This window comes from Globicephala melas, chromosome 9 (genome assembly GCF_963455315.2).
Source record: "Globicephala melas chromosome 9, mGloMel1.2, whole genome shotgun sequence".
NCBI lineage: Eukaryota > Metazoa > Chordata > Mammalia > Artiodactyla > Delphinidae > Globicephala > Globicephala melas.
The window spans coordinates 37,036,327-37,061,096 of NC_083322.1; the positions used below are offsets into that span (position 1 = coordinate 37,036,327).

The window sequence follows — 24,770 nt, forward strand, 5'->3', positions numbered from 1 at the left end:
TAGAGGTTTTGACACCCAGGCATTTTATTTTCTGAAAAACCGTTATCACACCTCACTCAGCTCCCCAGATTGGCATGTAGTAATATGCCTCCTTCCACTTTCTTTTTAAGGTAAAATAAATGAAACTAAATTTGTTTACAGCATTTTATGGCATCCTGTCATATACTGAGAGTTGCCATGGGGTGCTGAAAACCTCCCTGAGCTAATAAGGCAATTCAGCACATCACCTCCCTGCCCCCTGCTCCCTCTTCAAGGGTTTGCAGTGCTCTTGAAGAAAAATAATTGTGAATCTGACCCCAGTTGATTTGAACACGTGGATGCTTTGGTGATATGTGTCTTAGATTTACGTATATCTTCCAAAGTGCCAAGGTTAAACAGGAAATTAAAATACAACCAGTGGCTGTCATTCTCTTATAAGACATAATTGGGTACACCTAAAAATTTGATGAAAGGGAATTGCTTCTTTCCTATCCTCTTCTATTATTTATCAAACTACACTGACATATCGTTCGTTACGTTAATAGCAAAGAAATGCCTCTGTGCCCTCCTGCAGTGAAGTTTCCACCCTTAAGATAAGCTGTTACAAAACCTCTGGCTGCATCTCTTGGCCCATTCTCAGGAGCTTGTGCTGGATCAGGGCTTGGAGACTACGGCCCATGGGTCAAATGGTTCACTGACTGTTTCTGTTTGACCCACAATCTAAGAATCACTTTGACATTTTTAATTGGTTGAACAAAATCAAAAGAAGAATGATTTGACATGAGAAAATTACATGAAGTTCCCTTTTCATTGTCTGTAAAGTTTTATTGGAACCCAGACAAGCTCATGTGTGTCTATACGGATGTGTTTTCATGATTTAACAGCAGTTGAGTGGTTGTGACAAAGGCTGTATGGTCCACAAAACCTAAAGTATTTACTGTTTGGTGAATAAATTTGCCGATACCTGAGCTAGATCAAAGGATTTCTGCATTTCTCCTTAGAGTAACCAGCTGGGTTAAACCCTCACAATTTCCAAGTGAAATTGGGCCAAACAAGGAATCCACTGTGCCAGTTGTGGATAATTGGGCCTTAGGGGTCAGTGGCAGTTCCCCCCACCCCAGCGTTGAGGGCCTGTTTATTCGTCTCCTTGACCATTGTGGAACAGCAGTTATTTCAAGATGATAATTTTGTTTCTTTGTTTTTTACCTATAAATTATTACTTTTAAAAAAAATTTTGATTGAAGTAGAGTTGATTTACAATGTTGTGTTAATTTCTTTGGTACAGCAAAGTGACTCAGTTGTACATATATATTTTTTTTCATATTCTTTTCCATTATGGTTTGTCACAGGCTATTGGATATAGTTCCCTGTGCTATGCAGTAGGACCTTGTTGTTTATCCATCCTATATATACTAGTTTGCATCTGCTAAACCCAAACTCCCACTCCATCCCTCTCCCACCCCCACACCCTTGGCAACCACGTCTGTTTTCTGTGTCTGTGAGTCTTTCTTTGTTTCGTAGCTATGTTGATTTGTGTTGTATTTTAGATCCCACATACAAGTGATATCATATGGTATTTGTCTTTCTCTGCCTGACTTACTTTGCTTTAGTGATAATCTCTAGGTTCATCTGTGTTGCTACAAATGACACTATTTCATTATTTTTGATGGCTGAGTAATATTCCATTGTATGTATGTATGTATGTATATATATATATATACACACCACATCTTCAACATGATAATTTTGAAATGATGCCAGGAAATGTTGTTTTTGTGCCATATGTTAATGACTTGTGGTGGGTAATCATTTCCCACTCTCTAAAGATTTTTAATAGTTAACACATTAATTACATGCTGTTTTCATGCATAAAATTGCAGTGGTACCTTAAGGGTAGGTTATAAAGGTTAAGAAGTAAGGCTTGATCATCTGAAAGCAGTCACCTCCTGACCTCTGGGTGGGAGTTAGTAAATGTTGTGAGATCATGAACATTTATGTCATTCACTTGTCCACAGTGTTGGGAGAATGGCATCATCTTGTGCCGGAAGATTGCAGAGCAGTACGAAAGTTATTATGATTATAGAAACCTGAGCAAGATGAGGGTAAGGTACCTGGATGCATCCTAATCGGGTTACGGAATTCTTTTTTGCTTAGCTTTCCAACATGGCGCTATGAAATTAGCTTTGTGATAGTCTTGATATGTCTTGCAGAAAGCTTTTTAAAGATGCCTTTCCTCTGAAGCATACTCCTCTATTTATACAGAGAAATAGCATGTTGATCTGTGTGATTTTTCTGATTAATATACAAAAAGGGAGCCCTTGATCTATTCTAAACACATCTGACATATGAAATATAAAATTTAACCCAAGATAAATACTTTCAGTTTGTTGAGGAAACTCTCCACACTATTAGAAGAGCTTGCCACTTGCACACAAATCTCTGTAACAATGTACCATTCTTAGTCCCATAATCTGCGCAGCAAAATAGTAAAAATGACTAGCTGACACGTTTTTAACTATTTGGGGGTTAACTTCTATAGGTGTCAAATCTTTTTCACTTCAGAAATATGTTTTTATTTGCTAAACGGAAACCAAGGTCTTAGTACCCAAGAGCCCAAGGAGTTTAATATTTTGTGTCCCTGAACAAATGTTTTATACCTTCTTTTATTTCAAATTCATGCAAGTCCCTCTGGTACTCCAAGTCCTATTCTTTAAAGTCATGAACATTTGGTGTCATCTTGTAACACTTAAGCTCTTCAGGGTTTCTAAAACAGGATCATCAGCCTTTATATATACATTTTTTAAAAAGATGATGATGTTTCCTTTTAATTCTGAGGTAGCAATTTAAGAGATGATCTCGTAAACCTTTAACAGCTCAAAATCCCTTATACCACCAGTAACTTTTTCAGCTGGCGGGAGCTGGCCCTGTACTTTGGGCGTAGTATTTCATGTCAGCAGTTCATCGATATTTCTCCTAACATCAAAACCAAGGAGGAAAAACCTTGTTTTAACTTCAGTTCATCATGCGGGCGCTGGCAGGCACTGCAGTTTTATATAAAAATGTTGTTGTGCTTCTCTTGGCATCCTGTCCCTGGAATAGAATCGAGGTTACAGTGTTTACCCATTAGAGCCCTTGGGTGCCATAGTCACTAAGATTTTTATAAACGCAAAGCATTGCACTTCATGCCAACTGCTCTTTGGGGGGCTGTTACTGGGGGCGGGGGAAGGGGGAATGTTTTCAAGTGAATTATTAGTCTTTCTGTGGAAACCCTGGGGATGATAATACCATGAATGGGGAACCATAAGCTTTATGTACTTCGTAGTTCCAACCTTGTCAAAGACACATTTAAGAGCTTTCAGCCCAGACAGCACTTTGCACTATGGGCCCCCTTTGGTTTGGTTTATTGGTTTATCCCTGTCCAACCTGTACAAGGTTGCACCTTCCAAATGTCCCAAATTACCATGACCCAGGAAAACCAAATCCACAGGTGCGTACGAGAATTCTCCAGAATTTGCCTCTAACAGTTCATGTTAATTTTTATCTTACTGTGAAGAAAATATGTCCTCGATAGACCAGGTGCGTAGAAATCATTCTCTCTGGTAAGAACATATAATAACATACTTGATCCTTTAAAGCAGGGGTTGGGAAACTGCAGCCTCTGTGCTTCGCAGAATTGAGTAATTGTGACAGGGACCATGTGGCCTGCAAAGTCTAAAATATTTATCGCCTGGTCATTTACAGAGTAAGTTTGCTGATCCCTGCCTTAAAGCACAGAAAGGGAGTCAAACCTTCTTTTCTGCAAACTGAACTAAATGATGTTCTCCTTTTTGTAGAAGAAATATCCTCTTCTATAAAGTGGTAGAGCTAAAAGATGAGATAAAATGATTAAAATTTCCCCTGTTCTTTGCTAGATGATGGAAGCCTCTTTGTATGACAAAATTATGGACCAGCAACGTCTTGAGCCAGAGTTCTTCAGAGTTGGATTTTATGGGAAGAAATTTCCATTTTTCTTAAGAGTAAGTAATATACTATTTAATTTGCTTTTATACTTCCAATATAGATATCCCAATCAAGCAAACTAAGATCTGAATGACATTTTATCCTTTTAAGACAGGGTAAAATAACGTCATGAGATTTTCTTTTAACTTTGTAGTTTGCAAACACACTCATCTAGTAATTTCCCAAGATTCCAAACAATCGTTTGATTTTTCTTCTTAAGTTTCTAAGCTTACTATACCTCATGAGCGGTCTCTGGCAATTACAGTTGCTTCCCCTGTGTGATAGAGAGCCTCTCTTCAGAATGCGGTTTCCGTAGAGTTAACATTCAAGAGAAGTGGCTGGAGTTGCAGAAAACATAGCAGTTTCACATTATATGCAAACTCTTCCTCCAGAATCACGTGAAGAGCATTGTTTGGCCTAGTCGATTCTGTGAAAAGCTAAATGGCACCCAGCAAAGAGATGCAGTTTATTGCTAGTAGAAACTATTTCTACAAAGGAAAATTTTCCAGACTCTCTAAGGTACCTACTGGATAGTAAAATACTTGATTCCATTCTCACCGTTGTACACACTGTACCGAGTAGTCTCTTAGGTGCTTGAATACTTATATAACATTTCGATAAGTAACATCCCACTTACACTTGCTTGCCTAAAAGCATTGGTTGGGAGAGGGAATTCACCTCCCCAGGCAACTAAGGAGAAGTATCTAGGATAATTTTGTAACACTGAGTGAATTCATTACAAACTTTAAATCTCAATATACAAATATTTTGGTATTTGTGTTGCCCTAAATACCTTGCTTTAACTGTCAGTACCTATGGATAGATACAGGATGGGGGTACTTGAAGGCGAACAGAGAGAAGAAAGGTTTGACTTCATTTTTTCTTTAATAATCATTAACTTACCTGCCTTTCAGAATAAAGGTTTAATATATATAAAACCTTTATTCATACATATATATAAAATACCCAAACACCATAGGCAAAGATTGATTTAGTATTACGTAGAACGAATGCTCAAATAACAAATCAGTCATCTTTAGCTGATTGAAATGACCGTGTATTTGGGTGCCACGCAGACATAAGTAAAATCTCTTTGTTGGATTAAAGAGGAGCCACGTGACGTACCCGGTCACATTGTTGGCTCAGGAGATGGACCTGCCTGAAGACAAAGGAAAACTTGATTCCAAATAAAAAATAGTGGCAAACTCAGAACACATGCTGAATTTGAAAGACTACATCTTGAAAATGGACATGCTGGTCCTAGGCTGTGATCAGCCACTCCCCACAGAGTACACAGGGCCTGGGTCCAAGTTCTGAGGGGAAGGAAGGACGTTCTAGAGCTGTGAGGAGCACAAAGGGCCGAGACCCCACAGGAGGGTCCAGACATGACTCTGCTGCTGCAGATCCCCTTCCTCTCTTGGTTCAAAATCATGCAAAGATGATGTTTTCTTATCGTACTCAGGGCTACCTAATCCATTATGCACAGTACCTACAGTGTTTAGAGACCATATTATTCTTAGATGGCCCATAAAACTGTTTTAATTTCTTTTAAAAATCAGAAGAAAAAAGTAAACTTTTTTTTTGATTTTTTTTTGATGTGGACTATTTTTAAAGTCTTTATTGAATTTATTAAAATATTGCTTCTGTTTTTTTTTAATGTTTTGGTGTTTTGGCCATGAGGCATGTGGGATCTCAGCTCCCCAACCAGGGATGGAGCCCACACCCCTTGCATTGGAAGGTGAAGTCCTAACCACTGGACTGCCCGGAAAGTCCCAGAAAAAAGTGAACTTTTAGGTTAAAGAAAATGTTATAGTATATATTATAATGTATATTATACATTAGATTATTATTCATCTATTTGTCTTTATACCAAATGAGTCATACAATATGATTTTTAATATTTTTTATAGAGAAAGCAGCCCACAAAAGTGTTGTAGCCCTGATCAAATTCTGAATTCAGCTTGCAAGTGTATTATGAAGTATCCTAGATGTCTATCTAGTATGTGCAATTAGTGTTAATTAATAGTGTAAAATCAGAAGCAGTTTAGGAGCCATAATTTTAAAGGGAATTTAGCAAATTAGAGGACTGCATCGGCTAATAAAATGAATTTTGTTGAAAAGTCCATTGGAATAAATCAATCTCTGTATCACTGTTCTTTCGAAACAGTTTTTCTAGAAATAAATGGCATTTCCTTCCAAATGAAAGAGAAGGGTCACCCTCTATTGGTTTCTAAAGAGCACTGTACCCTTTGGAATCATGAGGCTAGACCTTTTTTTAGGAAATCAGATTCTAGTCTGTTCTTTGATTTAAAAACAAACAAATGTCAACATTAAAAATTTCCTTTCATTGTTTGATCAATTTCCAGAAAATGTTTAAAGCTCAAATAAATTAATATATTTATATGATTGTATGATCAAAGTAGGGTTTTTTTACCCTCATGGAAAATGGGTTCTTTACTGACAATGTTTTATATGCATAGAATATGTTTGAATAATGATTTGTCTAAGGAGAATGACTGAGGTCAAGGATGGGAAAAAGATTTACTTTTTATTGTATGCCCTGTGCTATTTGGGAATTCTTTATACCACAGGTATGTATTTCCTTTAAAAAAAAAAAAAGACGATTAAAAAAAAGTAAGTATTAATAATAAATATGACCCAGCAATTCCACTCCTAGGTATGTATAATCAAGAGAATTGAAAACATAGAGCCACACAAAGACATGTACACGAGTATTCATAGCAGCATTATTCATAATTGCCAAAACAAGGAAATTGTCCAAATGTCCATCCACTGATGAATGGATAAACAAAATATGGTACAGCTATACAATGGAATATTCAGCAATAAGAAAGGGATGAGATAATGATATATGCTACAAAACGGTTGAACCTTGAGAATATTATAAGTGAAAGAAGCCAGTCACAAAAGGCTACGTGTTATGTAATTCCATTTATATGAAATGTCCAGAATAGGCAAATCTATGGAAACAGAAAATAGATTAGTGGTTGCCAAGGACTGAGGGGAGGGGAACTAGGGAGTGACTGCTAATGGGCATGAGTTCCTTTTTGAGGTAATGAAAATAATCTGAAATTAGATAATGCTGATTGTTGCACAACTCTGTGAATATACTAAAAGCAACTGAATTGCATACTTCAAAAGCGTGAATTTTATGGTATGTGAACTGCATCTCAGTAAAGCTGTGGTTTAAAAAAAAAAAGCATTGATGGAGGAAATGCTTAATTCCTCTTTATTTCTCAGAAACTCAAAAATCAGACACAAAATTTATGTTTATTCCAAAATGATTTCTTAATACCACTGAATGACTTTACACTTAGAGGAACTCCCCTGATTTTACAAATTGTTGTGATGTATAAGCATTTTTTAAGAACTGTTTCAGTTTTTTGAGTATTCAGATATTTATTTGGGGACTTCTGTAAGATGCAGGAAGGTATGTATTATCTTATTTTATCAAGCAAATTTATTATCTTTTTTAAAAAGTTTATTTTATATTGGAGTATAGTTGATTTACAATGTTGTATTAGTTTCAGGTGTACAGCAAAGTGATTCAGTTATACATATACATACATCTATTCTTTTTCAGATTCTTTTCCCATACAGGTTATTAAAGAGTATTGAGTAGAGTTCCCTGTGCTATACAGTAGGTCCTTGTTGATTATCTTTTGAGTAGAAAAAAAACAAATAATACAGCATCAGAAGGTATAACTTCTATCAAGAAAGTTTTAAATATAGGATTGTTTGGGGGGGGGTCTTAATTTCTAGGGAGTCTGTCTTAGCTTGTGTTTTTCAAAGGGTCGTGATTTAGTGAGAGGCTTGTGGGGAATTGTGGCAGGTTCTCAGCACCCAGTCCTGCTGTTGTTTCCTCTGCGTGCCTGCAGCTGCTTTTTCTCAGCTGCAACCCCGAGCCCTCTGCCCACGGGTGGTTTTTAACTTCCTCACTTTGGCCCAGACTTCTTCCTTGGGGCATTTGACACAATCACAGACGCAATCACAGAAACCTCACAGAGCTGAGAAACACTGAGACCCTTGGGCCTTAACTCCCCAGACCACAAATCACTGTATTTCTTAAAGATCTGCAAGGCACGTTATCCCACAATCTTTCTTGGTCTCAGTAGCTCCTAGGAGTTTTTCCTGGATGTACCAGGCCACATTCAGAACAGAGAGAGCTCAGGCCTTGGACTCAGACCTGAGCTTAAATCTCATACAAAGTATGTAACCATTTTGATCCTCGGTTCTCAATTATAAAATGGGGGGCGGAGGTAACAACCTCTCAAGTTTATTTGAGTTAAATAAGGTATGTGCAGAGAGCCTAGTCAATGATTGTGCTCAACAATTATAATTTCATTATCATTAAACTGTCAGAAAGAGTTCCTCCTTATCGATAACCGAATCATAAAGGCACTTGTTAGAAACGTGCCCATCTTTCCAGCTCTGTAGCCTCCATCAAGGATGACCTTCACCATTCTTTCCTCAGTGAGAGAGAGTCCTAACCACAGAATGTTTATACATATTGTAAGAACAAAACCAAAAACAGACAAAAATTTAGCAAGACCTTAAAAGTCCCAAATCTTAGCTTCAGCCAGTTAACAGGATTCCTGGCTACAGAAGGCTGAGCTGAGTTGGGGATGGCAGGGAAGCATCCGGTGCCAGCCCTGTTGAGAACTGGAATGTAGACAGGCCTAGTCTTCCTTTATACGGAAGGATCTAGGAATGAACGTGTTAAGGGCGATCTCAGTGACCTTTGTAGAAAGAGTGCAGTAAAATGTATTTTTAGAGATTGCACTCAGTTTGCTTTCTTCCAGATTGAAAATTTATCCACTTAACTTGATATCCAGTTTATGAAAATAATCTGTAACACATGTGTTCGCTAACATTGGAGGGAACAGGATTGCTTTGTTTTGCGCTTCGGTGCTCTGAGAATCAGACGCCCCTTTGCACCTCATGCAGGTGAACCCAGAAGAGTGAGGCATGCTACTGGAACTTATTAAAAGCAATAGAGAGTTATGCTCATGACCTTTGCTTAGCATTTTTAATATTTGGGTAAATTCTTTAGACTGTTCCAGTGTATTTTTTTGGTTATAGTCTGTTGATGTTGGGCCTATGCTTAGTTACCGCCAGTGTCATTTATTTTGGCTTCTCTCTGTAATTAAAACACCCAATTATATGGTCCTAATTTTTTTTTTTTCTGATTTCACCTCCAGAATAAAGAGTTTGTGTGTCGAGGGCATGACTACGAAAGGCTGGAGGCCTTCCAGCAGAGAATGCTGAACGAGTTCCCCCACGCCATCGCCATGCAGCATGCCAACCAGCCCGACGAGACCATCTTCCAGGCAGAAGCTCAGTGTATCCACACCTAGAAGGGCTGGATTCCAGTTAGATCACACGGGCCTTTAGCTGCAGAGCATTTTCATGCAGGTGGTTCAACTACCGATCCCTTTTCAGTAGCTCTGTTCTTACGCTCCCTCTTTCTCATCGTCTTAATTTTAGGTTAGCTCCTTCCAGACAGAATTATGATAGTTATTCTCATGATTTAGTTGAAAAGAAATCCCTTAAGGATTCTGTTAAAGAATTTTCCTCCTTTTAGTTACCACTTTTCTGTATCTCAGCCCTGCTTTTAAAGCTCCTTTTTAGGGATTTCCCTTAGAATAATTTTCCTCTGGCATCCCCTGTAGAAACTACTTGAATTCAGTTCAAGGAAATGATAGCAGTATGTTTATTGGGACATATCATTACCCCGTTTTCCCTTGCTATTTTTATTCTGGATGGAAGGGGAGAGAGTCCCCCCCCCCCGCCCCGTATCTTCCAGGGACTCTTAGCCATGGCATCCTGGACAGCACTTCATCATTTAATAATTGCCGTATAATTGACACTCCCATTGTCTAAACATGAACAACTCAACTGAAATTACACAGGCATTAGAGGCAAAGGGAATTCACCCCAGCACTCTTTTCTGAATTCCTCTGTCTTTTTCTGAAACTGATGATCTTAAAGAAGACCAGAAACTCCCCCTGAAAATTACAGATGCCATTTCAAAGTAGAAACTTAAATGCACCAGAAGCAAGAAGTTATGTAAGGAAAACATTTTGCTATCCTTCTTTGAATGAGAAGAGAAGAAGGTAAACATACAAGTAAATACGATAGCCTTTAAAGTAGTTTTTAAAAGTATCAACTACAACTAAACACTCTGCTTGTCAATACAAGACTTGAGAGAGCGGATACCACAAATGTGGGAAGGCTGGAGACAGGAGCATATGCGTTACTATCAGTACTGGTTACTGTCTTTGGTTGCATGGGTATTTGTACATTGTTTTACAAACAAACAAATTTTAAAAAGACCATACATGCACTAAAGATCAGAGTGTCTCATGACCCAGGATTAAAATTAAACCAATCTTGAGTATGTGAGATCCAAGCCATTCCCACCCACCCCCAACCAAAGAGAAAAAAAAGTCAATGATAAATAAATTCACAGGACATAGAAATTTCAAACTGATACTTTGTCAGAATCACCTATGTAAAACTACTTGAAGGCTTGTAGTTTGAGAGGTGATTTGCTATGAACCGAGTTCTTGGCGCCTTCTTGGCAGTTTTGACTTGGCTCCAGATAGAAACACCAGATTGTTCCCCAGCCTCTTCTCTCTGCCACAGCTCAGCTCGAGCCAGACTGCCACAGAGTTTGCCAAGTCAGGTTCCCTCCTTGACTCTTGAATCCTAGATTTGCAGATATATGCCGTGACTCCCATCCCGGACAGCCAAGAGGTCCTGCAGAGAGAGGGTGTCCCGGACAACATCAAAAGTTTCTATAAAGTGAATCACATCTGGAAATTCCGCTACGACAGACCATTTCACAAAGGCACTAAAGATAAAGAGAATGAATTCAAGGTACTAGGTCGTTCTTATGACACGCGGTTTCCTCAGGTAGACTGTGAACTCCTGGGGGCAAAATGCTTGATAAATATTTACTCAGAATAGAGTCAAGTGATAAAGCTGGAAGGGACCAGAAATCATGTGGTCTAGTTGTTCTCAAACTCTACCGTGTATCAGGGTGACATGGGGTGCTTTCTCATCAAGCAGATTTCTTAGCCCAGGAATTCTGACTCATTGGGTCATAGAGGAAGCCCTGACGTTTATGACGATTCTAATGGCAGTGGTCCTCGGTCCAGTTTTTGAGCTCTCATGATTCATCTCAGTCCTCTCATTCATTCACGTTTAACCAACTGTGGGAACCTCAGGATATTTATTCTCAGTTACAAGAGACTGCCGTGAGTAAAGGATACTGAAGGAACAGGGGATTCTGAGACAGAACCACTGGGGAGCCTGCTGGTGCAGTGGGAGAGTTCTGTGCTATCTTTTGCTGCATTTTCTTATTAGAATGGTGTGTAACTAGAACTTCTGAGAGGACCCAGAATAAAAACAAACCATAGACTGTTTGCACGGGTTGAGTCCTCCATCCTCAGTAGTTCCGATATGCCTTGCTAATTCTCTCTCAGCCGGAAAGGGCAAGGTTTCTCACAGCCACCCTGGGGGAAAGGGGCAAGATTGTTCCACCGATAAATTATAATCTGCTCTTTCCTTGTTAACAGGGACAAAGTGAAACCACACAGATCCTCAGTTAGTCAGTATTTCCCTCTAAACAGAGAATGTAAAATGAATGTAGGATTGTGGGTGACTTGGCTTAGCTTCTTTCATCACAGCGTCTCTACTTAAGCTGGGAGATGTTCTCCTATCAGCTGTGATTGTCTGATGTGAACTTGCCTTGTCACCCCTGCCTAAGTGTCAGTCCCCAGTGCTCCCAGCAGCAACTGCAGGAGTTACTCACAGCCAAGTGATCAGAGGGAAAGCTGGATTGTTTTGCACTGTTATGATGGGACTGAGCAAAGCATAGTCCTTTGGGCAAGGAGGTTGATGGGTTAAATATCAAGGCCAGGAAACCACTGGAAAATAGCACTAGGATGTTATTGAAAAGATCCATGACCATTTTCTAATCCTTTTGGATACCTTAATTTTTCTTTTGCCCTTCCAAAACCAATTAAAGATCATTAATGTGTAATAGAGTTTTCATTGCAAGTTTCCAGTAGGTAAAAAGTCCAAGATCCACCAGAGTTGGACAGATGACTTGCTCAGAGTGGCGTTCTAATTACCCCGGACCCTGCACTAGAACCCGCACCTTCTGATGCCATCTCCATTGCTTTTTCCGCTGCACCACATTTCCCCTTGGCCATCACGTTAAATATTTATCAGTGTTGTAGCAACCCTCCTAAAATAAATAAATAAATCTGGCTCCTCACTCCTGTGCTCACAGCCCTCAGCATCTGGCTCCAAACTGCCCTTGCACTCACCCACCCTCCCTGTCAGCTCCTGCAGCACCGAGCTTCTCCCTCCATCTCCTGCCATGCCCTTTCACAAGCCGCCCTTTCACAAGCCGCTCGCATCTCTGCGCCTGCTGCTTCCTGCTGCCTGCACTGTCTCCCCCGCTCTCTGCCTGGCAAACTCCTACTCGCTCTTCAAAATTCCGCTCACGTGTCACCTTCTCTGAGAAGCGCTGTCCTCCTCCCACAGGGTGCTGGGCACGCCTGCTTTCTCCTCTGTTTTCCCCCAGCACCTGGAGCATTCCTTTCTCCTCTCCCTGAACCCTTCTGGATCTGCTTACCCCCCTGTCACCAGCAGAGCACGCGGGGCCCCTGTCACCAGGCCTCTGCCCTATTCATTGCAGTAGGTCTTGGCTGGCACAAAGAAATACTTCCATTTGTTGTTGTTGTTGAATAAATGGCACTATTTCAGGGATTTTGTCAAGTTTATTATCCACGCAGGAATACGCTTTGTTTAAGTAAGAAACATGAGGCAGAGATGCAGAAGCCTCCAGAAGCCTGGTTGACAAAAGAGAAAGTCGTCATCAACAGCAGCTCTTACCAAAGGCAGCCATGGTTTCACGTGTCACGAGGGTGCTCATCCTGGCCAGGGGAGCCCTGGCTCTTACATACAGATCCTCCTGGATCACAGCAGTGAATATCGGCACGAGAAAACGTGGCACAGTGCCTGTAGCAACGGAGAAGTCGGAAGTTCTAGTGCAGGGGTCCTAGGGGCAGCTCTACAGGTGATGGGAAGGTAGCTTTGAGCAGGTCACATGCCTCTTGAAGACTTAGTGTTGTCATCTTTAAAACAGAAAGATCAGGCTGTGTGATTCCTAAAGCCCTTTCCTCCTTGAGGATTCTGTGATTCTAATCCCGTGTCGAATAGCTGATACTACTACTTACCTCTTCCAAATAAAAATGGCTAGACCCCTTGCAGAGTAGAGAGAGTTTAAATTAGAAACTTAGAGGAAATAGTAAAAAAAATAATGTGATGACCTGTTTTTATATTTTTAAGCATGCTGTCTGGAGTAGATGATTTATTCTACACAGAAAAAAGTTTCAGATGATATACAATGAACTTTACATAAGCTTCAGTGTGTCTTACTGTGATAGCTTTCTGAGTGCAAAGGGGTTGATGAAGTACTGGAATGAATACTAAAGAAAAGCTGACAAAACCGAAAACTTGATAAAACTGAACGGCAAACATTAGTCATAGCTCAGTAACTAGAAAAAAGGTAACTTGGGGACTTAATTTGTTTTGTATTTCGTAGAGTCTCTGGGTGGAGAGAACATCATTATACTTGGTGCAGAGTTTACCCGGAATTTCCCGCTGGTTTGAAGTGGAGAAGCGTGAAGTGGTAAGGATCAGAGCTTATTCTCAAGAACTTTCTCATCACCTCATCAGGTGTCAGTCTGTATATTTATTGCTTCTGCTTGGGACTCGAAGTCCCTGGAAACACTCATAGTAAGTTAGTGAATGTTTGTGATATTTATTGACCACTGTGACCAAAGCTGGAAGGGGAACATTACCATTGACCTAGCCCAGCCAGCCAGAGGGATTCCTCAAAAATAGCAATGACTGCAGCATGTCAACACCTCGGGCCCTTGAGTTAGAAGAACTGAAATTCCAGCTCTCCTAACTACTCTAGCTATGTGACCTTCACTGCTTACCTTCAGTGCCAGGCCACTGGAAGAAAGTTATCTACATTAACTAATTTAATCACCATACTAAAGCTACAAGGTATGTATTCTTTTTTGTTTGTTTTGTTATACACATTTATTTTACTTTCGGATTCCCCATATAAGTGGTAGCAGAGTATTTGTCTTTCTCTGTCTGACTTATTTCACTAAGTATAATACCCTCTAGGTCCATCCACATTGTTGCAAATGGCAGAATTTCATTCTTTTCTATGGCTCAGTAATATTCCGGTGTGTGTGTGTGTGTGTGTGTGTGTGTGTGTGTGTGTGTGTGTGTGTAGATATATATATATATCTCAAATCTTCTCTCTCCATTCATCTGTGGCTGGACCCTCAGATTGCTTGTATATCTTGGCTATTGTACACAATGCTGCTAGGAACATTGAGGTGCATGTATCTTTTTGAATTAGTATTTTCATTTTCTTTGGCTATATAGCTAGGAGTGGCATTGCTGGATCATATGGTGGTTCTGCTTTTAGTTTTTTGAGGAACCTCCATACTATTTTCCAAGGTGATTGAAGCAGTTTACATTCCCACCAGCAGTGGACTAGGGTTCTCATTTCTCCATATCTGAGGTATGTATTCTTATCCCCATTTTCACAAGTTTTGACAAGAGGTTAAAAGCCTTTGCCAGAGGTTCCATAGCAAGATATTGAAAAAAGATAAACTCGAACCCAGATTTTTCTGACTCCAAAGCCAGCTATGTTTATCACTTCTAGCCTTATAAGGCAACACGAAGCCAGTGTCAAGCCCCGGCACAGTATTTGACACACAGTACGTCCATGCTGTCACAGTTCACAGTAGAAGGGATGCTGCTGTGTTAGTCTCCTTGGGCACCAGTGGAGAAATCAGCGGGTGTCATTATAGAACCTGGAAACCACAGCAGCCAAGAAGCCTTCGGGTTGTAAAGCACGCCTCCCAGCTCCAGTCCCCAGTTGTGGAAACAGAGAGAGCAGTTGCCGAAGGTAGCCACATCCGGACTGAGACCCCGCCCCGTGCTTGGGCTGCTCTTCAAGCTGCCAGCACCTTGCTGTCAGCCACAGCCCTGCAATCTCAAGCATCCCTTCTCCCACCCTTGGTATATCCATCATGTCTCGGGCCAGCCACTGTCCTCTGGCTAATAGAAAATGTGCCAATTGTGAAAACACCATTTAACCCCTTCCTTTTTTTAAGTAACAAGTCCACTCTGTCAATGAACAAGAAAGAGCAGTTCTTGCCCAAATTGTCTTCCAAGAATGGCTTATCCTACCTGAAATCTCTCTAAGCATTGAAACCACCCTCAGCTTATCCTATTCAATCACACTAAGGATTTAATGGCATCTTCATTTTGCTGGGTGGAAAAATTCATACAGCTCCCTTAACAAATTGAACTCAGTCCAGCAGATTACATCAGTGTGGTTGTGTTCTTGTCAGGTCTGAGTCAAGGGTCCACAAAGCTGGTTGCTTACATGGTGGACCCTGCAGCCTTCGCGGAAGAGGAGAGGCTGCTGACATCAGTGCTCAGAAAGTCTTATTGTTTTGCTTCCTGCTGAATGGCATGGGCCCAACCCACAGAGATGTTCTTAGTCATCCATGCTGCATTAATGATTCAGAGAGCTTTGTCAGCTGCTTGCTACCGAGAGCATTAAATTCTGTGACACTCACCAATGTTCCTAACCTTGGAAATATTATATACACACACACATACACCCCGCTAATAAAAAGCAGCGTGCTGATAACGATTAAAGGAGAATCACTAAACACAGCCTTTCAAACGTCAGCTGCCTACTTCATTCGAATATGCAATCTTATATTCTGTCAAACAGAACAAACCCAACTGGGCTATTCTGTTCCCTGAACACAGCCCACTTCTGACAACCTCATGTCTTTCGCTTATTCCCACTGCCTGGCATGTCCCCACCTTCTATTAAAGCTGGTTTACTGCTTTAATTCCTAGTGTGGAAGGTCCTGAAGATCTGGGCACAGAGTGGGTACTCAATACATATATGCCACACTGAATTGAAATTCCTTATGTGCCATGCCAGAATCTGAAGGATTCTGAATACCAAAAGATGTTTTCACATCTTGAGGATTACATAATATACTATATGCACCCTATGTTACCTTTCTAAAATCAGAAATATTCTGAGTTCTGAAAACATGTAGCAGCAGAGATTTCAGATGAGACTGCGGGCCTTTATTCTCTAAATCGTAACCCCAGAACATATTATTGAACATATTCTCCCATTCTTTCAAAGATGATAATGCCTTTGAACAATTGTTTCCTCAGTAATTGTTTTTATTGTTTTCAAAACAAACAGGATCTTTATTTTTTTGATTAAAAAGTAAGCTTATTTAAAAATTTTTAAACACGATGAAAAAGCTATAAAATAGAATGTACAAATAATGATTTTTTGAACTCTAAAGATAATGACAATATCATCACACTTCACATCATATCCATCAGAAAATCGTGTGGCTCTATGGTACTTTCAAAATTACCCAGGATCCGACCACCCCTCACCTCCCTACTGATAGTGCCATCTAGTGCCCGATTTCTGCAGTAGTATAAGAGGTCACCTTGTGCCCTTCTGCCCTCCCCCTGCTGCAATCACTTCTGTACACAGCCCCAGTGTCCTTTTTAATCTAAAGTTATATCAAATAAAAATAGAGAAAATATATAACGAACCTGGTTTACCCATCATTTTATTTCACCAGCTATCAAAAAGGCCAATTTTGTTCCATCTACACCTCCCTCCATTCCCTTTCACACTGGATTATTTTGAAGTAAATCTCAGACATCATTTCAGCTATGTAAGAATATTTTAGTCTGTATATTAACCAAAAACATAACCGTAATACCATTATTCCATCTAAAAATTTTAACAATAATTCCTTGATCATAAAATATCCAGTTTATTCACAGTTCTCCAAGTCTTTATTTTATAGGTTTTTGTTTGTTTTTGTCATCTGTTGTTTGAATCTGGACCCAAATAAGGGCCACACATTGAAATTGGTTGAAATACCTCCTAGATCCTATTTGATCTGTAGGTTCCCCCGAATTAATTTATTTTCCTTGAAGTTTTTTGGTTGAAGAATCCAGGTTGTTTATCCTGAAGTGTTTCCTTAAGTATGGATTTTGCAGACTGTGAATCAGTGGGATCATTTAACATGTTTCTTCCTATTTTTTTTTTTTGTAAATTAGCAGTTAGATCTAGAAGCTTGATAAGATGTTATTTTGTTTTTATTTTTTATCTTTTCATTTTTTGCAAGACTACTTCATGGGTTGTGTTATATGCTCTGGTTGGCAGCCAGTGACGCTCGTTGCCCCCATCCAGTCATCTCTTAAGGGTTACAAAATGGTGGTATTTTATCGTTCTTTCTTTGTTTGTTGATTGGAATACTTCTGTAAAGAGAAACATGCCCTCATCACCGATTTGATTACCCTAAGGTATAGGAAAGGAAGGATAATGCTCTATTCTTTCCTTTTATTTACCAGTTTTCATGGTTTCTTTTTTTTTTCCCACACCACGAAGCTTGTGGGATCTTAGTTCCCCGACCAGGGATTGAACCCTGGTTCCTCACACAGAGGGCACCCTCAGCAGTGAAAGTGCAGAATCCTAACCACCGGCCCACCATGGAATTGCCCTGCCAGTTTTCAAAATAATAATTTGGTTCCCTAACGCCCTTTAAAAGTGACCAAAGAGGCTTTTGTTTGGTTAGTTTGGGTTTTAGTATCAGTAGTAACTCATGGATTTAAACGTGTTTGTTTTGTTTCAATCCATTGCAATTATGACTCATCATTTTTCAAATTGTTCCATTTTGCCCATTGGGAGCCTCTTCAAATTGGTTCCTCAGTCTTTTTGACAGTATCCAAGTTGTCTTTGTTACTGAGCTAACACACAGGACCGGTTTGTCAAATCAAGCATAGGAATCAGCATCAAGCTTTACTAATAACTTTTAGGCAATCAGGAGGCTCAGATGAAGCAGAGAGACATCTGAGACCTCAAGTCTTGTCCTCCACGTCCTTCTTCTCCACGTCAGTAATAATCCTGATTAAGAGACAGAGTGTCCAAGTGAAGTTCACAGAGTTCCTCATACAAAGGGCACGTTTCAATTATGAAACTTAAATTGTGAAATATTCCATTTTATACTCCAGAGAGTTGTCAAGCTTCTCTGGGACATTCTCTAGGGACGTGTGCCTTATGGACTCTGGGTTTATTTACTGTAAGCAATCCTTTAGCTGGGGACTTCCCGCTAAGGGCATTCCATAGATACCACTTCTTCCTCCTAGCAGTTAGTCTTTTTATTTGAAGGTTCAATTGACAAGGAGATAAGACCAGGTCACCTGCTTTCTTTTCTGTTCCCAAAGGACATCCCTCCAGTAAAGAGAGTGAATGGACCACAGGCCAGCTGCTCTAATGCCTTCCTCCAGCTGCCTTCCTTGCTTACTGGTATGGCTGGGTAGTCCAGGCTCACTTGTACAATCCTGCCCCAGACCCGAAAGCAACCATTTCTCCAATGACTCCTGATTCTTTTTAGTGGTAAATGGGAATTAAGGATCACAAACTGGGAATAAAGGAAAATAATTCCTTGAAGAACATTTTTACACATTATTCTTTGCACACTTCTTTAATCATCTCCTTAGAATAATTTCCCTAGAAGTGAATTGAGCTATCAAAGGGTCCACAGTATAACCTTTGATTCATTGATCAGCAATGGCATGTATCAGTTTATGCCCTGTCTGGAGTATATAGCTGTTCTTGGGAATAACCATTTTCCCAGCATTCTCTTCAGCACTGGCTGTTGAATATTATTATTTTTTTATTTTATTTTATTTTTATTTTTTGCAGTACGCGGGCCTCTCAGCGCTGTGGCCTCTCCCGCTGCGGAGCACAGGCTCCGGACGCGCAGGCTCAGCGGCCATGGCTCACGGGCCCAGCTGCTCCGCGGCACGTGGGATCTTCCCGGACCAGGTCACAAACCCGTGTCCCCTGCATCAGCAGGTGGACTCTCAACCACTGCGCCACCAGGGAAGCCCTGTTGAATATTATTTTAAAAGTTCCAAATAATAGATCAAAAATGATCACAGTAGGGTTGATTTTTTTTGGCATTTGTTGAGTGCTAGTGGAGACGATATGTTTTCATATATTTATTGACTCTTTTTTTGCGAATTTACTGATTATATTCTTCGTGTAGTTTTCTTCAGTATTTGAGATATATTAATAATTCAGCTGAAATATATGTTGGAAATATTTTCAGAAGTTATTATTTGTTTTTTGTCTGTGTTTATTGTATCTTGTTTATTTTTTAAATTTCTTCATATTAATAGCATTCGAATCTATAATGTTGAGCATGAATTTTTTTAGCTATGGTCAAAAATACATAAAAGTCACCATCATAATCATTTTTAAATGTATAGCACAGTGGTATTAACTACAGCACGTTGTTGTGCACCATGCATTGAACAACAATTTCCCTTTCCCCCTCCCCCCAGCACCTGGCAACCACTGTTCTACTTTCTGTTTCTAAAATGTTTTGTTCACTTTTTAACTTTCAGTTCATCAGAGCTCTCAGACTTCTTCTTTATGATTTAGCTTTTGTGATCATAAAACAAAAGTTTAATGTCCTAAATAATTGGAAAATAAAATCCTGTTTACCACCACTCAGGTAAAGAAACAGAACATTGACAGTAGCACCCTATAGGCCTCCCATGTATCCTTTCCCAATTGCTACTCCCTCCCTATCATAATTTTTATGGTATCCATTCTCTTGCTTCGTTTATTACCTATATATGCCTCTTTAAACAAGTCAGTTTAGTTTTGCCTGGTTTTGAACAGGCATACCTTGGAGATGGTGCTGGTTCAGTTCTAGACCACCACAATAAAGCAAGTCACACAGATTTGTTGGTGTCCCAGTGCATATAAAAGTGATGTTTATACTATACTGCAGTGTTTTGTGTGTAATAGCATTATGTCTAAGAAAAAATGTACATACCTTAGTTTAAAAATACTGTATTGCTAAAAGAATGCCAAAGCAATTACAATAGCAACATCAAAGACCACTGATCACAGATCACCATAACAAATATAATAATGAAAAAGTTTGAAATATTGTGAGAATTATCAAAATGTGACACAGAGACATGAAGTGAGCAAATGCTGTTGAAAAAAACGAGGCCAGTAGCCTTATTCAACAGAGGGTTCCGTGAACCCTCAATTTGTAAAACAACACAGCATCTGTGAAGCACAATAAAGCAAAGTACAATAAAATGAGGTATGCCTGTATAACAGTGTCATACTATATATATTCTATTGTAATTTGCATCTGTCACTCAGTATTATTTGTAACATTAGTCCATGTTATTATATGTGACTTGTTTGTTTTCATTGCTGTAAAGTATTCCATTGTATCCTACAATATGCTTATGCATTCTATTCTTGATGGACATACAGGTTTTGGAGATGATTATGAACACTTTTGTACATGTTTCCTGCTACACATACTTTTCCTCAGATATATGTCTAGGAGTAGAATTGCTGGATCATAAAATATAATATATAGATATCTTCATCTTTAATACAGAATCCCAAACTGTTTTCCAAAGTGATTGAACCAATTTGAACTTCCAACAGCAGAAACTGAGAGATTCAGTTGCTCACATTCTCACTCTCATTTGCTAGTGTCATATTTATTTTTGCCATACTGATGAGTGCTTAATAGTATGTCATTGTGGTATTATTTTTCACTTCTTTGATCACAGATGAGGTTCAACACTTTTCATATGTTTACTGGTCATTTGGGTTTCTTCCTTTGTAAAGTGGCTACTTCTTTGCCCATTTTTAATTCAGCTGTTTGCCTTTCTCTTAAATGGTTTATAAGGGTTCTTTATATATTCTGGACATAGGCTCTTTGACGGTTTTACATGTTACAGATATCTTCTACTTTCTGGTTTATCTTTCCTTCTCCTTTATTGTGTCTTTTGATGAATATATATTCTTAATTTTGACATAGTCAAATTATTCTAGTACTTTTCAGTGTTGGTTTAAGATGATCTAAGTGACCTTTAAAAACGTTCCTTAACTGAAAGAACCAGTATTGAAATGTGCTTACAGTAAGCTTGAATTATTGTACAGCTGAGAGCTTAGCAGGCCTTCTCTTCAAAGAGAACGTCAGTGACAATAACAGTCACAGTGCTATACATTTGAAGAGCACTTTCATCATTTTCACAATTAGGCCTCCCATAACCGAGAATTGTTAAGTCATTATGATTCTATTTGGCTCTCCTTCAACAAATAAATCCTGCGGCATATATGAGTATCTTATTTTCTATAACTCCCAACTGTGTGGCATCCTGTGCCACCTTATGGTGCTGTTATATATGCATATGGGGTTCATATGGGCATATGTTCCATCTTCCCAACCAGGCTGAAATCTCCTTGACATCAGAGGATCTGTAAATGCATCTTTGTATCTCCTGTGGTACTTTGCATTTAGTATCTAGAAAGACGTTATAATATGCAGGGCCCTTGAACACTTAGCCTTCAAAAGAAAAGAAAAACAAGTTTTAAAAGACATGCTTGAATTTTCTTTTAAGGTTTAAATTGATTGTTGCATTGCTAATATGTAGTTGATTAGTGCTGATTATCCAAACCACATTTCAACCAATGAATAGAATCACCTTCTCTTCCCAGACCTTACAAACAGCTAATTTGTCTTCCACATCCTTGTCTATTCTACTATGGCCCCTGGTAGAGATATTGATGGGAGCCAAGGGGGAGCACAGATAATTCAGAACACGGATAATCTACTTTGTCTTTCTTTTTTTTTCTTTTCTTTCTTTCTTTCTTTCTTTTTTTTTTTTTTTTTTTTGGCCATACTTCACGGCATGCGGGATGCAGGATCTTAGTTCCCTGACAAGGGATCGAACCTGTGCCCCCTGCACTGGAAGCATGAAGTCTTAACCACTGGACCTCCAGGGAAGTCCCTTGTCTTTCTTCCTGAATGTCACAAAATCCAATATATATTTATGCTCATTTGTTCTCAGGTAGAAATGAGTCCTCTTGAAAATGCAACTGAAGTATTGGAAAATAAGAATCAGCAGCTGAAGACTCTGATTAGTCAGTGTCAGACAAGACAGATGCAGAATATTAATCCCCTGACCATGTGCCTGAATGGAGTTATAGATGCTGCGGTTAATGGTGGAGTTTCCAGGTATCAAGAGGTGAGGATTAGATATTGTCATTTGAAAGTTTTCATATGTGATTTCTTAAGGTTTCAGAAATCTTTTTTCAAAATATGCACACATCACATCAGCCTGCTATCATAGGGCTACAATTAACACAACCAGATTTCTTTGTTAGATAGAGCAAAATACAGTAATTTGTGATGCACACTTACTCTGTTTCCCAAAATGTGATATTTTGAGGATAAAAGTGTGTGTGTGTGTGTGTGTGTGTGTGTGTGTGTGTGTGTGTGTGTTTTCTTGGATGAATAAAAGAAGTGAGGGTATCGGGATTGTTTAATGAATGTCTACCTAAACCCATTTCCCTGAGCAAAGAGTGGTTCTTGGACATAAAAAAATTTGATCTTGTTTAGAAGATATTTTAAGTGGATTTTTCATCTGCTGTCTTAGTTTTAAACAGAAGGGTACAGTAGCTTGGAAGGTGAGGCCACCATCTTGATCATTCTGAGTCTTAAGGCAATTTATTTTAAGATGTAATGTCATAAAGCTTATTGATTTGGATTTGCTATTTGTTTTACCAAAGGTACAAAGTTTATACAATCTCTGATCTCCTGTTAACAATCATTTCCTTATATTCCCATCTGACCAGCTAACCGTACTCAGAATCACTGTCTGTCCCCCAAAAGTGGTGTATAATGGTATCATTTCTTTAAAGATGACTTTAAAAAACAACAACGGTGTCTTTCACTTCCTTTGTAACTCTCCTGAAGTAAACTGACTATCCCTTCTCTTACTAGGCATTCTTTGTCAAAGAATATATCTTAAGTCACCCTGAAGATGGAGAGAAAATTGCACGGTTAAGAGAGCTGATGCTTGAGCAGGTAAGGGGAGCAGAAGCCCATCACCTTCCCCCTCTTCTGCGTAGATACATACTTGCTTAACTGGAGACCCATCTACATGGTTTTCAACATCAGTGATCTAACTGAAGCTAGCAGTCAGGGGTTACAGATTCACTTGTAATGTATCCTAACTTGCTAATTTCTACGTTTTCTTCCCACTTTAATGCAAAACAAAACCAAAAACCAATGAGTAGACTATGGCAGCCCCTTACAACAAACAACCTCACGTCATCTCTTGGAACGTTATTTGAATAGTCTCCCCAAAGACTTGATGCCAACTTTTCACTCAAGATTTTGGGATCAAATAAGTTCAGGCTAACTCAAAATGAATAAATAAATGAATGAATGAGATTCTTACTTAAATATTAGAATAAGGAAGTGGGCAGTCAATACCCTTTGCTTTAGAAGTATCCCGTTGTGCAGACTAAGCCTATAGATTATATGATATGGACAAAACTAGATACAACCTCATCATTTTCAACATTACGGAAGCATAGTTGGTTTTTACTTCTTTGGTTCCATCAAGTACAAAGAACCAGAGTGAAAAATCTGTTGCCTGCTGTGCCCCTTTTGATAGCTCTTGGCCTGAAAATGGTTTGAAAACCTCTGAGGTGGGCGACATTATGGTTGGGAGGCTGGGTTCAATAGGAAATTTTATACCCGTGAAAAATGGAATATGTACGATAAAATGTGACAAAAGCATCTCTCTCCACTTGATAATACCAAATTAAAAAACAAATAAAACATGCTGTTTGGAATTAAGAAATGATGAGGTTGTATCTGGTTTTAGTCCATATTTTATGCTCTGAAGGCGTAGTCCACAAAACTTAATACTGAAGGGAGAGAAGTGGCCATGGACAAGGGCCATGGCTGGAAGAGGGTCAGTTGTACAGATTCTGAAAAAGAGAGAGGAATTACTTACAGTTGACCTGCAAGGAAATATAGAATAAGTTAAATTCTCATTGTGGCCCTGGGGGTGACGTAGATTCTCGAAATGAAGTGAGCAGCTTAGGTTATCCGGTACTGAGGATTACGGAACGACTTTAGCCTTTTTTGATTTTTAAAAGTCTGTATTTTACCAGCAGTCTCTTATGAGTGATTTGCCTCACCCCAGGATACTTTCCTGCTGTATTCAGTCTGACTGAATTCTTTCCCTCGAGTTAAAATCAAAAGGGTTAAGAAGTCTCTCAAGAAAAATAAAAATTGAGGGACCTTGGTTTCCTCCACATTCTGCCTGATTGTGTTCATGAGGCCTTGTGGAAAGAGCTATGGCCTAGGAAGCATTAGATCCTATCATAGGCCGTGTAGTGCAAGTGACTGCCATGTGACCTTGGGCAAGTCACATGTCTTTGTGGGACCATAGGAAGGGGGTTGGGCACCGTCCTCTGGACCTCTGTGAGGTAGTTCAGAGAACTGTCTAGTAGACATGGAGATGCACTGCCTCAGTGCCCCTTCTGGAAGGGAGTTGTGGCCCTACCTGCTAGAAGACACCTTAGGCTCTCAGGTCCTCCGGCGTTGCCTCTGCTGCAGAGAGCCACGTAGCCTAAGATCTCCACCTTCCTAGATGACCTGCGTCCAGTGACTGGGGAGGAGAGACAGAGCCTGGCCATTTGGGCCCAACATAGTACAACTGTGACAGACTGTTAAAGGTCCAGAGCT

The 24,770-nt window shown here is 39.5% G+C and overlaps 1 protein-coding gene across 2 annotated transcripts in view; it reads left to right on the plus strand.

Annotated features, from left to right (window-relative positions):
• Positions 1-24,770, plus strand: part of DOCK4 (dedicator of cytokinesis 4) — a 476,638-nt gene that overhangs the window by 435,626 nt on the left and 16,242 nt on the right. For both annotated transcript variants that reach the window (XM_060305397.1, XM_030857580.2), the window contains 7 exons: positions 1,995-2,081; positions 3,891-3,995; positions 9,201-9,342; positions 10,715-10,881; positions 13,622-13,708; positions 22,075-22,251; positions 23,010-23,093. In XM_060305397.1, coding sequence (XP_060161380.1) covers positions 1,995-2,081; positions 3,891-3,995; positions 9,201-9,342; positions 10,715-10,881; positions 13,622-13,708; positions 22,075-22,251; positions 23,010-23,093 — 849 coding nt within the window. The remainder of the gene's footprint in view (positions 1-1,994; positions 2,082-3,890; positions 3,996-9,200; positions 9,343-10,714; positions 10,882-13,621; positions 13,709-22,074; positions 22,252-23,009; positions 23,094-24,770) is intronic.